This window comes from Haliotis rubra, unplaced genomic scaffold (assembly GCF_003918875.1).
Source record: "Haliotis rubra isolate DU_JTF1 unplaced genomic scaffold, ASM391887v1 Scf1256, whole genome shotgun sequence".
Lineage (NCBI taxonomy): Eukaryota > Metazoa > Mollusca > Gastropoda > Lepetellida > Haliotidae > Haliotis > Haliotis rubra.
This window is the reverse complement of record NW_025765177.1, coordinates 206,883-220,617: the sequence shown is the minus strand read 5'-3', so window position 1 is coordinate 220,617 and position 13,735 is coordinate 206,883. Positions and strand designations below refer to the sequence as shown.

The 13,735-nt window shown below is 40.2% G+C and overlaps 1 protein-coding gene across 1 annotated transcript in view; it reads right to left on the bottom strand.

Annotated features, from left to right (window-relative positions):
• Positions 1-2,705: 2,705 nt before the first annotated feature.
• LOC124266423 (tubby-related protein 3-like) overlaps positions 2,706-13,735 on the bottom strand; it is a 67,236-nt gene continuing 56,206 nt past the window's right edge. The window contains 9 exon segments of the mRNA XM_046701232.1: positions 2,706-4,712; positions 5,677-5,760; positions 5,962-6,049; positions 6,753-6,851; positions 7,752-7,791; positions 7,793-7,852; positions 8,080-8,192; positions 8,539-8,748; positions 9,461-9,678. Coding sequence (XP_046557188.1) covers positions 4,579-4,712; positions 5,677-5,760; positions 5,962-6,049; positions 6,753-6,851; positions 7,752-7,791; positions 7,793-7,852; positions 8,080-8,192; positions 8,539-8,748; positions 9,461-9,678 — 1,046 coding nt within the window. The 3' untranslated portion in view covers positions 2,706-4,578.

The following is a 13,735-nucleotide window of genomic DNA, read 5'->3' as shown; positions in this document are numbered from 1 at the left end:
CACGGGGTACTCATGACACATCTCATTGTAACTGATCTCTGAATGTCCCTGTGTTGATGTTTTACGTGTTGTTAACACTGCACTCGTTAATAACCCAGCAGTCTGGACCAGACAATCCAGTGATACGAAGAATGCATCAAACGAGTCAGAATTTTTATTGAGTCAGCTCTTAAGACAAGCATGATTTGCTGAGACCATTTCTCACTTGGACTTTTATGGGGGAATGCAGATGAAGACGACTGCTCTATGCAGAGGGGCTGTGCTGGTGAGCTGTGTGCATGTTTTTTCTTAAGTTGTGTTTACCAGTAGGATGGAAACATGTCTGGTTTTCTATCCCGATCAGTCATTAACACAAACAACCTTGTTGATCTCATACAGAAGTTCTGCATAAGGTCAAACACATGCATTACCTACTTCATTTCATGAACAGAAAACATATATTTCATTATCAACAACTGCTATCATTTTACCGTTGATTCAAATCTGTAAAAATATACAACAGCATAAAATTACAGCAAAACACACAAACATGATGGACAAGAATTCCGCTTTGTTAAAGCTATATTACAATTGGATCAACAAATCAGAGAGGCTCATTATTTTGGCAGAAACATCAAAATATCTGTTAGAGATCCAAGATAGTGAACAACAGAGTAAACTGAAGATCGACTACCTGGTAACCATGACGATGAGAGATCAAGTAAAGACAATAGGGTTGAAGGGTTGGTTCATGATGAGGAGGTGAAAAGAAACTGGAGGGTTGGAGAGGGAGGGAGATGTATTTAATAACTGGTTTCCAGTTCTGGTAAATTGGTTCAAAGTGTCAGATCATGTCTCCCATTAGTAAAATATCAACTGTTTGTGTATGTCTATGGTAGCCATGGTCACAGGGTGTAATTCTATTCTTCAACCAGATATGACTGAAAGACTTATCACAAATTTCCATTCCAATCAGAAACAGTGAACATGTGGAAGCCTTGGTGGCTGAGCAGGTTAGGTGGTTGACTTTGTGTGCAGGCGATTATTACATGAGGGTGTGGGTTCGAATCCGGGATGGGATTCAACCCAACAAAAGTACAAGAATCTGTACTTTACTGAGCAAGTTTAATCCCTAATATAACATATGTTACAGAGAACAAGGAGCCTTATTATGCTACACCTACTACATCCCTCTCAAACACCCCCCTGAAGATCCCCAATTCCACCACCTCCTCGTCCAACCCAACAGTATCAACAGCAGGACTGTCAGTCTGCTGCCATGAAAAACATTCAAATGAAGATGCTTTCTGCATCCAGTTTACATCAATGAATTGCACCATGTAAGTCAGAACACTCCTGTCATTAAGCTTCCATATTTCCATGGAAATATTATTGAGCCCTACAACAGTCAGGTAAAAGCCACTCTCTCAACAGAATAATTGTAAAATTATAAAAATACAACATTGTCATATTGTTGATTCAAAGTTATCTCCTTTTTCAATCAGTAAAATTTGATTATGTTTTTAAGGATTTTCAAATTCAAATACATCTGCACTTTCCATCAACTATGGCTCATAATCAGATCATATTGATAGGATTGGGATGAATTTCTAGTGCCATGTATTCCAGGAACAGTGACATCTGCCACAAACACATGTCTGTGACACCAAGGTGACCAAGGTGACCAATCACTGAACAAAGGTCACTAGTATGCCATATTGGGGACATATACCCCGGGATATATGTACAAATATACTATGTGTACAATTATATACACCATGTGTACATACATACATGTGCTAAAATCAATAAGTGTACAAATACACCAGATGTAAATATACACCTAGATTGTAAATACACTAGTGTTTTAACTATCCTGGTCTGTGTATCCACCAAATAATGAAAATATACTGCTCAAAAGAAGTAAAGGAACACTACTTTTTCACATAACAGTTAATCTGTCATGAAACAAACTACAGCATTATGAAAGAATTGTGCCCTTCTACTTGTTTTCAGCAGTATAAATTCAAGCTGTTAAACCATGGTGTAAATATACACAAAGATATACACTACCAGGGCTCGATTTAAGAAATGTTAACCTACTTGCACCGGGTGCAACCTAAGATGAAACCCTAGTTGCACCAGCCAAATTCCAGATGCACTGCTTTTATTGTAATATGTAATGAAAGAAATATGCTCTTGAATTATGTACATATTTCATTCAGAAGTTTACCTACTAAAAAATTGACTTGCACCTGGTGCAAGTTAGACTAATAACTAGGTTGCACTTTGTAATATTTGGTTGCACCAGTGCAAGTAACAAAGCACTAAATCGAGCCCTGACTACACTAGCATTACTTCATGATACACAAATACAGCATATGCAGATATACACCAAGGTGTACAGTCACGCTCCAGGTTACACACACAAAACACACACTCTTATGACAGATACGCACAGTAATGTCCGAACAAACTGTATCTAGTGTGATTATTATGACCTTCACAATATATTATGTCCATACACAATATGTCAGTATCGAGATGTAGTGTACACTCTGATAGTAAGGCAGCTGTCATATGCATATACAAGTTGATGACCACTACGACGCCATCTGTCCAGAACCATACACAGGGGAGACAACCGCTGTGCAGTTAAACATGATCTAAAGGGGCATGGGCAACAGCCTTTAAATCAGAAACTAAAAAGCAGCACAAACTCCTTCTTTCCACATGAACACAATTCTTTAAGCGGCTGCCGCACGACCTACTTTGGCCGAGATTGCATGTATGAAAACATGTCCAGCACAACAACATTTGAATTCAATATCTGAATTTAACGAATTAAGTAACTTGTAAAACATACTGAGACATATTCAGTAACACAAAGGCCATTATCAGGAAAACATGTTAGTTCCAATCAGATACATTTATGTTAAGTAGTTTAGGGACTGGTACTATGCTATAACAAGGGATCTAGGGACAGTGAGAATGTCTAAAGACTCATATTTTGTTGGAACCCCACCCAACTAACCCCTAAACACATGTAAAAAATATTTTCGTGTCCCTTACACCCTAAAAGAATGAATAGTCTCCACATAAAGTCCAACCTAAATGTTTTTGTTTGAAAAATTAGAACCAAGCCATTTTTCTCAGTCCCAATTTATAGCTGTAATAAACTTTGGAAACGTATCCTCTCTAGCTATTATGCCATTTTTTTATAATCCCACCTGTCCTAAATGACCAGTCCCTTAGCTGAAACTTGAGTCAGGGTAAGTGAACACTATCACACAGCATAGGAGGGTCACGCTCCCTCTCTGTAGCAGCTACTTGAAGTGCAAACACACTATATATGCAGCGACAACAAACGACGTCACGAAAATCATCACATCTCGTCAGTATCAGCTAAATAACATGACATATAGTACACCAACATTTGATTTATTACTTGATAATTAACCTGTTTTTGATGACTGTGATATCCTTCATGAAAACAATGAGTCAATGTCTAATGCCAAAATAATATTTGTATTTATTAAAATAATGTATATCAGTTAAAAATCGATGATAGGTAAGTAGCTGAAATCTGGTGTTAATTTAGTTTCTACTTCCCAGACACGGTGGGTGTTCATGGATCACAGCATTGCTGGAATGTGGACATGATTAAAGGGGCAGTAGGACAATGGCTAGTGTGGGTAGGCCATACCGCCATGTGAAATGGGCGGAGTCACTGAGTGCGCTGACAGCACAACAAAATATCAAATAAATAAAACATCGGACATGCGGAAAGAATCCACGAACAAAGCCAGAGAAGAGGTGAAATTGTTGTCATTTAACATCATCATATTTTGATTCATTTCCTCTAAGACATCGCATAACTACGACAGTTGCTTCACAAATATTACAAACATTCACAACCTCTGGCTGGATGGATCTCCAACCTCGAACATCACACATAGCTCTAGCATCAGCGTACAGAAATTCAAATAAACTCTTCCAAGTGATTTGCGAAACATGATGCACACTTGAGTAGGTGCTATGTCTACTGAGTACCTAGACATAAACTCAAAATTGTAAGTTTACAAACTAAACTAAATGGCAGGCCAAGCACACATCTGAACAGACAAGGAAACGCCAGGTCCTGATGAAGTCAATGCATGGAAATGATGCTGCAACATCCGATGACGCATCCAGATTCCGATGTAGCAAGGCCCACTCTGTCTGAAGAACACATGTGAGAAACATACCCAGTCATGCAGAGCAGCCCTACTACCACCTGCTCGCTGTGACAAGTCAGTATTCCTTCAAGTTTCCCCGTTAGCACTTGAACTTATTTCTTGTGACCTAGATCTTGAAAGACAAAAAGCTAGATACTTTGTGAATATTCCTTCTTGTAGCTCATCTCTGCATGGCAAGTCAGGCTCACACGGGGCCGTGCCATGCTTTGGCTTAGTACACGTATATACATATATATAGAGATATAGATATTCCTACTGATTGCACCCCGTTGCCATGCAGTGTTGCCATGCAGCAGGCAGTACTACATCACTCGGATTCCCACTGTCCATCAGCCATCTTATAATGTATCCAAGGTGAAGGTCACTCGCACGCTAACTTGCCGTCGAAGCTACTGAGTGCTATGCCAAACGCTTGTAGAGCACACATGGGATAGTTAAAGTCCATGGTAAACACGTCCTCTGCCACACGGCCGAACTGCATCACGATGTAGTCAACTGCAGAAATAATAGAATTCAATTGCTATCATCTACATACAGTAGTTAGATACGGATAACACTATGCTACTTACAGGTTTCATCTAAATTCAGAAAATATGAGCCATCATGACTCCCCTGCATGTTATTTTGAGAAGTATGTATGATCTATGAGTTTTAACCTTTATCAGTTTACAGGACAATGATAATGAAATATTTTGTATGTTCCAAGTTAAGAAACACAAAATCTTATTCAACATCATGAACATCACCTCCCAAGGAACCGTTTAGTATTATAAATCATACTGATATTTAAGGCTAAACATTCATTTCATTTTAAAGTAGAGAGTAGAACTGATAAAGATATGCTGTGTCAAATATGATATGAATACAAGACTTTAGGAGAACAGTCATGTCCAATGTAAAAATGGTGGTCTGAATTCTGGGTAAGAGTTCCTCCCGTTCCCCCATGCCAAATAACATGTATAAATTAATATATACTAAAATTATCAACAAAACCTAACACAACAATCACTAGAGAACTCACAAAAATAACTAAAAGCCCCAAAATTAATTACAATATATAGCGTCGAACCACTTTGTATGATAAGGGCCCCAGGCACGGTAATGTTACAAAAAAATATGGTGGAACGGAAGGAACTCTTTCCAAATTCTGATATCTAAACACAGGCATTCTGAACAGTAACTGAAATTAGCTACTATAATGACCAACATTGCAAAAAATGGTACAAGTAATCATCTTATCAAACCTTAGAATATCTGCATGTAATAAAATTCTCTAGATAATCAAATCAAATTCTAAGTTCTACTATAGAGAAAAGGAGCTATTGTAGTGAGTGAGTATGGGCTCGGACTTTGTACTTATGTGGGGATCTGGACCCAGGTCTTTGGTGTGACACGCAAAATTCTTGAACCACTTGACTACCCCACTTCCCTTGGAGCCATTCCAACAGTTGTAACGTACCATCATTGTCGTGTACTATCTGGAAGTTCTTCACTGAAGCCTGGGTGACACGTCCGTGGAAATTCAGCACGTAGGACTGGGTCTCTGAAACACCACATGGAAACATGTCAGACATAACAGACTTCTCAAAAACAGTAGGTAAATAGTGGATGTGGTTATATTAGCAAACTATTCAGTGTCTGAGGACATAATTATTCCAGTTTTATCAAATCAGCTGATATTGATAAATAGCTGAATCCACCCAACAGACTAATGGTTGATAGCAACAGGCGAAGTTGTACTGACCATCATTCCAGACTGGTGTTTTGTTGTGAAGCTCCAGAAGGTTCTCCATGTGTTTCCTCTTGTACCGCTCTACCAGCCCATCATGGTCCTGCAACATACCCAGTTAACAATACATACTGATTCCCCTAGAACGCACACTGATTCTGTACCAGCACACACTTATTCTGGGCTCTACCAGCCCATCATGGTCCTGCAACATACCCAGTTAACAATACATACTGATTCCCCTAGAACGCACACTGATTCTGTACCAGCACACACTTATTCGGCACCAACACACACCATTTCAACAACATCACACACTAATTAAGCAAAAACAAACACTCATTCACTAGATACACTGTTTCAGTAGCTACAAACTCATAGGCATAAGACTCCCACAACAGCCTTCATCAACTTTCATTCATAATATATAAAACTACGGTAGATTTGATTCCACTATCACCAGTGAAGGTCCAGGTTAGAATGAATCTTCAGTAACCCATGCTTGTATTAAGAGGCGACTTACGGGATCGGGTGGTCGGGCTCGCTGGCTTGGTTGACACATGTCATCGGTTCCCAATTGCGCAGATCGATGCTCATGCTGTTGATCACTGTATTGTCTGGTCCAGACTTGACTATTTACAGACCGCCGCCATATAGCTGGAATATTGCTGAGTGCGGCGTAAAACTACACTCACTAATTCCACTATCAGATATGAAGCATAGAAATGTTCTGATTACTGCTCAAGAGTTATGTCCCTTGACATGCAGCCTCCAGAGTTCCACTCACACCTCTAGGTTTCACTCACCCCTCTAGGTTTGATGTCCACTCTTTCGTGGTCCAGATTCATCCCAGGGATGATGACTGTCATCTTGCGAGGACCCTTGAAGCCCAACACATTTGTTTCCTGAAAGCAAGGGTAATGTCACTGTAGATGTACATATCAGACCTGTCACATGTAACATGAACAAGAGAAGTGGTTGGGCACCCTCGCAGTTAAAGCATTTGCTTGTCATGAGGAAGACTTTAACCGCTAGGCTACCCCACCGCGCCCCTCATTCAACAAGAAGACAACATCATCTATATCCACACTCTAAATCTGATCTTGAAGAGAATGACATGTGTGAAGAAAAGTCACACTGTCAATATTAACCAAGTTTGCTGCTGTTTTGCGCCGTTAACAATATTCCAGTTATATCATGGAAAGTTGTTGATAATCAAGTAAATACCAGGAAAACAGTAGGTGATATTACAAGCACCATGTGGGTTATGATGACACATGACTGCAAATCACTCAGCCTAACCCACAGATGCTAGGGATGCCACGATGCATCGATACATCGATACTTATTTCTAAGACGATACAATTATCGATACATTCGAAACTGTATCGATATTTAGATTTGAAAGTATCGGTTTGAATATATTTATGCATCATTTACATTTTTGTTTTTTTTTGATGATATGAGAGCTATAAATGATTATTTTTTATGCACAAAGATGGGAAATTAGAACTTTTTAATCTCTGAGTATTATTTTTACATGGACAATTATAAAATATGAGACATTAATGTTCAAAATGTAACTAAATGTACGCAATAATGCTGCGAAAATAGGTATTGTGATACATATCGAATCGTGACATTAGTATCGTGATATGTATCGATTCATGAAACTTATCGTGACATCCCTAACAGATGCATATATACTTACTGGGGGACCTCACCATGGTCCCCACAGGGTTATTCCATTTGGAACATACAGCAAAATTCAAATTATTTTGAACTGAGAATTAGAAACTACTCACATAAACAACAGCAACCATCTCACGTCTCGCCCCCGTCCCCAGCTTTCTTGGGGTTGTCACCATTATCGAACAACGTGAACTGTGTCCCTAGAAGGTTAGACCTGAAATGAAAATTTAGAAGTACCGGTAAGTGTATTGGGCTTAAAGCCTCTCAACAAATGAACTAAATATGGTTGACATGAACATTAACCACAGCCACAAGGGATGCAGGAGTATCACTTGGGATTAAATTCCAGGACCAGGTAACATGTGCCCAGCCATTTGCCGGATCAATCATAACAACAAAAATGACTGCCAAATAAAGATGGTGACTCTGACAAGGTCATACCTGAGTTTGCCAATGAAAGACTCTCCTGCACGTGACAGGTCGGTGGGGTCAGTTGAGATCAGATAGTTTGACGTCGCACTCTTCTTCCGTTTTCTTCCAGCTAACAGGAATGTCTGAATACACACAAAACAATGACTTCAGTTGCAAGAAAGCTGTCAGTGTTAATACTGTGGACTAAAGCTTACTAGTCTTTTCACTGAATGATATCTGATCAAAACATCAAGATCATAGTTTGAGGTTGGGCATGCCTGAGAGACCTATCTAGAATCATGCTAAACTCTTATGCCTGAAGAAAGCATTGCCTGCAAAAATACTATAATGGATAACATTTGCAGCATCTTTGGACACTTTATTGAGCTGGGCTCTTGCCCTGTCTGGACTCTTACAGCCTACATAAGAGCAGAAGTGGCAGTAGCAGACGTGGCAGCAGCAGACGTGGCATGATGCAATTACTCTCACCTTTTTGCCATCATCCTTCTCCATGTGAAGGAAGTAGGTGGGGAAAATACCACGATCCACACCCTTCTTGTCCCTTGTGATACGACATTTGATGGTTACACCCTGTGGCGCAGGTCTGAGAACAAAGTCATCCAGATCTTCACCCGGATCGGGTGTGTAAACACGAGGTCCAACAGCACCCATGGCAGGTCCATCAGCATTATTGCCTTCCTGCAAACAGACATAGCCACAAGTCAAAACAAACATATCACAGCTAGACAAACATGGTATTGACTGTGATCATTTCTATTCCATCCATGCATTGTGACTTGTCTTTTCCATATTGTGTTTACAGTGGTTGTAAACTGACAGTATATCTCAATGATCTCACTGTCATCATGCATACTGTATTTGGGCTACCTGTGCAATATTGCCGTGTGTCCTTGTTTTGCATTTATTTGATGTTTACAGATGCTACACATGGAATGAGGTTCTTGAGAGGTATTTAGAAGTTGGTATTCAAGTAAAGGCAAATATTATGGATGATAACTCCTTCTTAATTGTATGTCACAACGTTTCTGGGCTATTCCTTGCCCCTTCGTCAGGTGAATTGTAACAAACAAGATGAGTATATATACTAAATGTACAAGAATCCAGTGTTGCATGTATATACAATAGCCCAAAGAATACCCCAGAAACGTTGTGACATACAATAAAGAAGAAGTTGTCATCTATAATATTTGCCTTTTACTACACATGGAATGTTTTCTTTTTTTTCCAAAGCCTGATAAACAGCTTGTTAAGTGTATTGGCGAGTGCACTGGCGAGTGTAATGGTGAGTTTAATGGTGAGCTTAATGGGGGGTGTAATGGTGAGTTTAATGGTGGGTGTAAAGGTGAGTTAAAGGTGGGTGTAATGGTGAGTGTGGTCGTAGAGTCACTACCTGATTGAACTGTGATGAATTCTCCGTGGTGAATGAGGATGGTGCATCTTTCTGGTTCATTGTTCGAGGGTTGGGGGACCTGGGAGGCTGGGGTGCAATGGGCATACTCTCTGTGTCCACATCATCCTCCTCCTGGTCTGTGATGACGGTTGATAACGTCCCTGCCGATGAAGTCTTCTGAGCTCGCTGTGACCGGATTGGTGTAACAGCATCACTATCTGTACATAAAAATATTCCACTTAATTCCAGGCGGGACAAAGAATTTCAGTATTACAACAACTTGCAACAAATGTGTTCTTACTCATAATTTAACATTACCACAAAAATCATGTTTTCATGACAATTTCAAAGTAAATTTGATACTTTTTATTAAGACATATCTAATTTAAGTTCAGAGTGTAGCACACAGTTTCAGCATGGGAAATCCAAAGCAACAAGCAAGCCACACCCAACATTAGCAACACAAGACACACAGACAAAATGGCTGATCATCCTTCACACATTGCAACATCTCAGACTCTTCAGAAGGACAGTACATGGTCGAACACCTCCATGACCCTCCATATCATCAGATTAAAATTCTCCTGTGCCTGGTGTACGATACTTGGCACATACTTTCATGGGAAATGGTGACTACAAGCATTGGCATGTATCAGAACTTGGTACAGTACACTGTTACAGATCTACAAACAATGGCATAAATTACCTTTTATGTCAGTACAGACTTACTAAGATTGGCATAAATTGGCACTGGATACAGAACATCTTTTGACTTATTAGAGTTAGCATAAATCACCTTATGGTATGGTACATCATTACAGGTTACTAGCATTGGCATACATTGCCACTGGATACAGTACATCATTACAGACTTTGAAACACCTATCACTGAACTACTACCAGCACTGATTAAGATACTACTGTCCTCCACTATGTGGTAATGACCTCGGTTGACTGTAATACCCGATACTGTCTTCAGCACAGCATCTGACAGCTCGCGTTTACTCAATCCTGCACTGCCGCTGTTTTCACCTGAACAGAAACGTCACGTGTCAGCAGATTAGTACTGGCAGGCTGATCTAGCTTAACCTTGGTGCAGTGTGTGTGAGCCATAATCTTCAGCTTATCAAAAACCAGAGTTAGATCAAGCAAAGAATTAAGAATCAAATGCATAGTTTATTTAATGTGTCTGAATATGATATTGAATAATGGTTAAAAAAAACAGGAAAACGGGAATGAAAGCTCAAGTAATATTAGTGTAATGGTATACCCCGGCACCAACATGAAACACAAGGAAAGCCAATGTGAGGTACTGTAGCTCACTATCCCTGAGTGACTGAGTGAGTGAGTGCATGAGTTTTACGCCAATTTTTTGCAATATTCCAGCAATATCATGGCAGGGGACACCAGAAATGGGCTTTACACATTGTACCCATGTGGGGAATCGAACCCAGGTCTTCGGTGAGACGAGCAAATGTTTAAACCACCAGGCTACCCCACCGCCCCTCTATCCCTGAGGGCCATGTGTGTGAGAGTGTGTCTGTGGCAGCCAAGGAGGGATAGGTAATTGATGTCACAATAACAACCACCCTCTTTCTTTATGCACTGTAGTATGTGTTTGTTTTTTACTGCTGCACTCAGCAATATTCCCACTCAGTCAATAAATAATCCAGTCTGGACCAGACAATCCAGTGACTGACACCATGAGGATTGATCTACTACAGGGACTTGTAACAAACACTAGCATCAAGGCATATATTGTCACTGCTGGGGTCCCAACACTATAAATGAGTGGGATGTAAATATGCTCCCTGTCAATACACCTATAAAACTATATATGTATTTTAAGGCTATCCCATGAAGGTCCAGGTTAGAATATCTTCAGTAACCAATGCTTGTCATAAGAGGTGACTAATGGGATCGGGGGGTCAGGCTCACTGACTTGGTTGACAAGTGTCATTGGTTCCCAATTGCGTAGATTGATGCTCATGCTGTTGATCACTGGATTGTCTAGTCCAGACTCAATTATTTACAGACCACTGCCATATAGCTGTAATATTGCTGAGTGCGGCGTAAAACTAAACTCACTCACTCACTTTAAGCCAATAGATTTAGCTCCAATATGAGACAAATATGACAAAAATCAAATCTGTTCTTTGGGAGCTAACTTCTTTGGAATCTCTAAATATCTTGAATTTGTTATTTTGAGCCAATCAAAATCCTTAGTTGGAATGTGAACTGCTAACTTACCGAATTTATTGTTTGTACATTGTTCTCCGGTCAAATAAACTAGATCATTATTTTATATTTCTGACCTTTCATTTCTCTAAGGAGACCAACATTGTGTTTTGGTTGATTTATCCAGTCTTCCTTAGTGCTAGCAAGATATAGAGATATTGGTGATGATCAGAAATTGGTTCAAATGGATGATGGATAGCAGTAAACACACACCCAATGACTTTATCAAGGCTGCTCATACACTCGATAAACACACAATGTTATTTGTTTCACAGCAAAACAAGATGACTAATTCATTCTCATTCACAGACACAAGACATTAAGTCTGTTAGTATCATATTGCCAGCGACAAAGTCACTTTACTGGGTAGTTGAACATCTGAAGATGAAGGTTGGGGATTTTTAGTCCAGCCCTCTGTCAGAATACCAGCTTGGATTAACAGAGCGTCTAGAACAAAGACACAGACACACATACATCAGGAGGAGTCTACAGGACACAGACAGCTTCAGCAGACTAGGGTACTGTCTGACTTAAGAAGAAAGTTACATATTCCACAGTCAGCACATTTACCCAATCACAGGCAAGCTTCAACAGACAGTTAACCATGGCAGGCTAGCTTCAGGTGACAGTTAACCATGGAAGGCTAGCTTCAGCAGACAGTTAACCATGGAAGGCTAGCTTCAGGTGACAGTTAACCATGGAAGGCTAGCTTCAGCAGACAGTTAACCATGGAAGGCTAGCTTCTGCAGACAATTAACCATGGAAGGCTAGCTTCAGCAGACAGTTAACCATGGACATGTAGCTTCAGCAGACAGTTAACCATGGAAGTCTTGCTTTAGCAGACAGTTAACCATGAATGTCTAGCTTCAGCAGACAGTTAACCATGGGCATGTAGCTTCAGCAGACAGTCAACCATGGAAGTCTTGCTTTAGCAGACAGTTAACCATGGACTTGTAGCTTCAGAAGACAGTTAACCATGGAAGGCAACTTTCAGCAGACATTTAACCATGGACATGTAGCTTCAGAAGACAGTTAACCATGGAAGTCTTGCTTTAGCAGACAGTTAACCATGGACATGTAGCTCCAGAAGACAGTTAACCATGGAAGTCTTGCTTTAGCAGACAGTTAACCATGAATGTCTAGCTTCAGCAGACAGTTAACCATGGGCATGTAGCTTCAGCTGACAGTCAACCATGGAAGTCTTGCTTTAGCAGACAGTTAACCATGGACTTGTAGCTTCAGAAGACAGTTAACCATGGAAGGCAACTTTCAGCAGACATTTAACCATGAGCATGTAGCTTCAGCAGACAGTCAACCATGGAAGTCTTGCTTTAGCAGACAGTTAACCATGGACTTGTAGCTTCAGAAGACAGTTAACCATGGAAGGCAACTTTCAGCAGACATTTAACCATGGACATGTAGCTCCAGAAGACAGTTAACTATGGAAGTCTTGCTTCAGCAGACAGCTGGCCATGGAAGGCTAAACAGATTCAGCAGTTGGTTATGGGACGGTATCAAATTATTGCACTATAACAGACAAAACATGTGAATGTTTTCTACAACACAGATCTTATCACCCTCTGTTCTATCCATCTAGCATCTACAGCCAACACACTACACATACAACTGGGACAGACAGCTAGAATGTTTACTGTCACTAGCAGAGAAGTCTATCCCTGAGTAGTCTCCCTCAGTGTTTGTTGCCAGGTGGTCACTATCTAGTGACCCCTCTGTCCAGTCCTCATGCTTACGAATACGAGCTACAAAATAACACACAAACAGAAGCATCATCCATCAGAGTGTCACACAACGTTGCTGGGATCACACAGTGAAGCAAAGCTACTTCATATTTGCTGGGATCCCACAGTGAAGCAAAACAACTTCATATTTGCTGGGATCCATGATTTCTACACTGATGTGCCTAAAAACAAAGCACCAAATACTGATAATGACAAATTCTTCACAATCTCAAGCATCAGTTGATCTAACCAAAGGTTATTCATTTGATGAACCCTTGCCTGTCATACAGACCCTGAA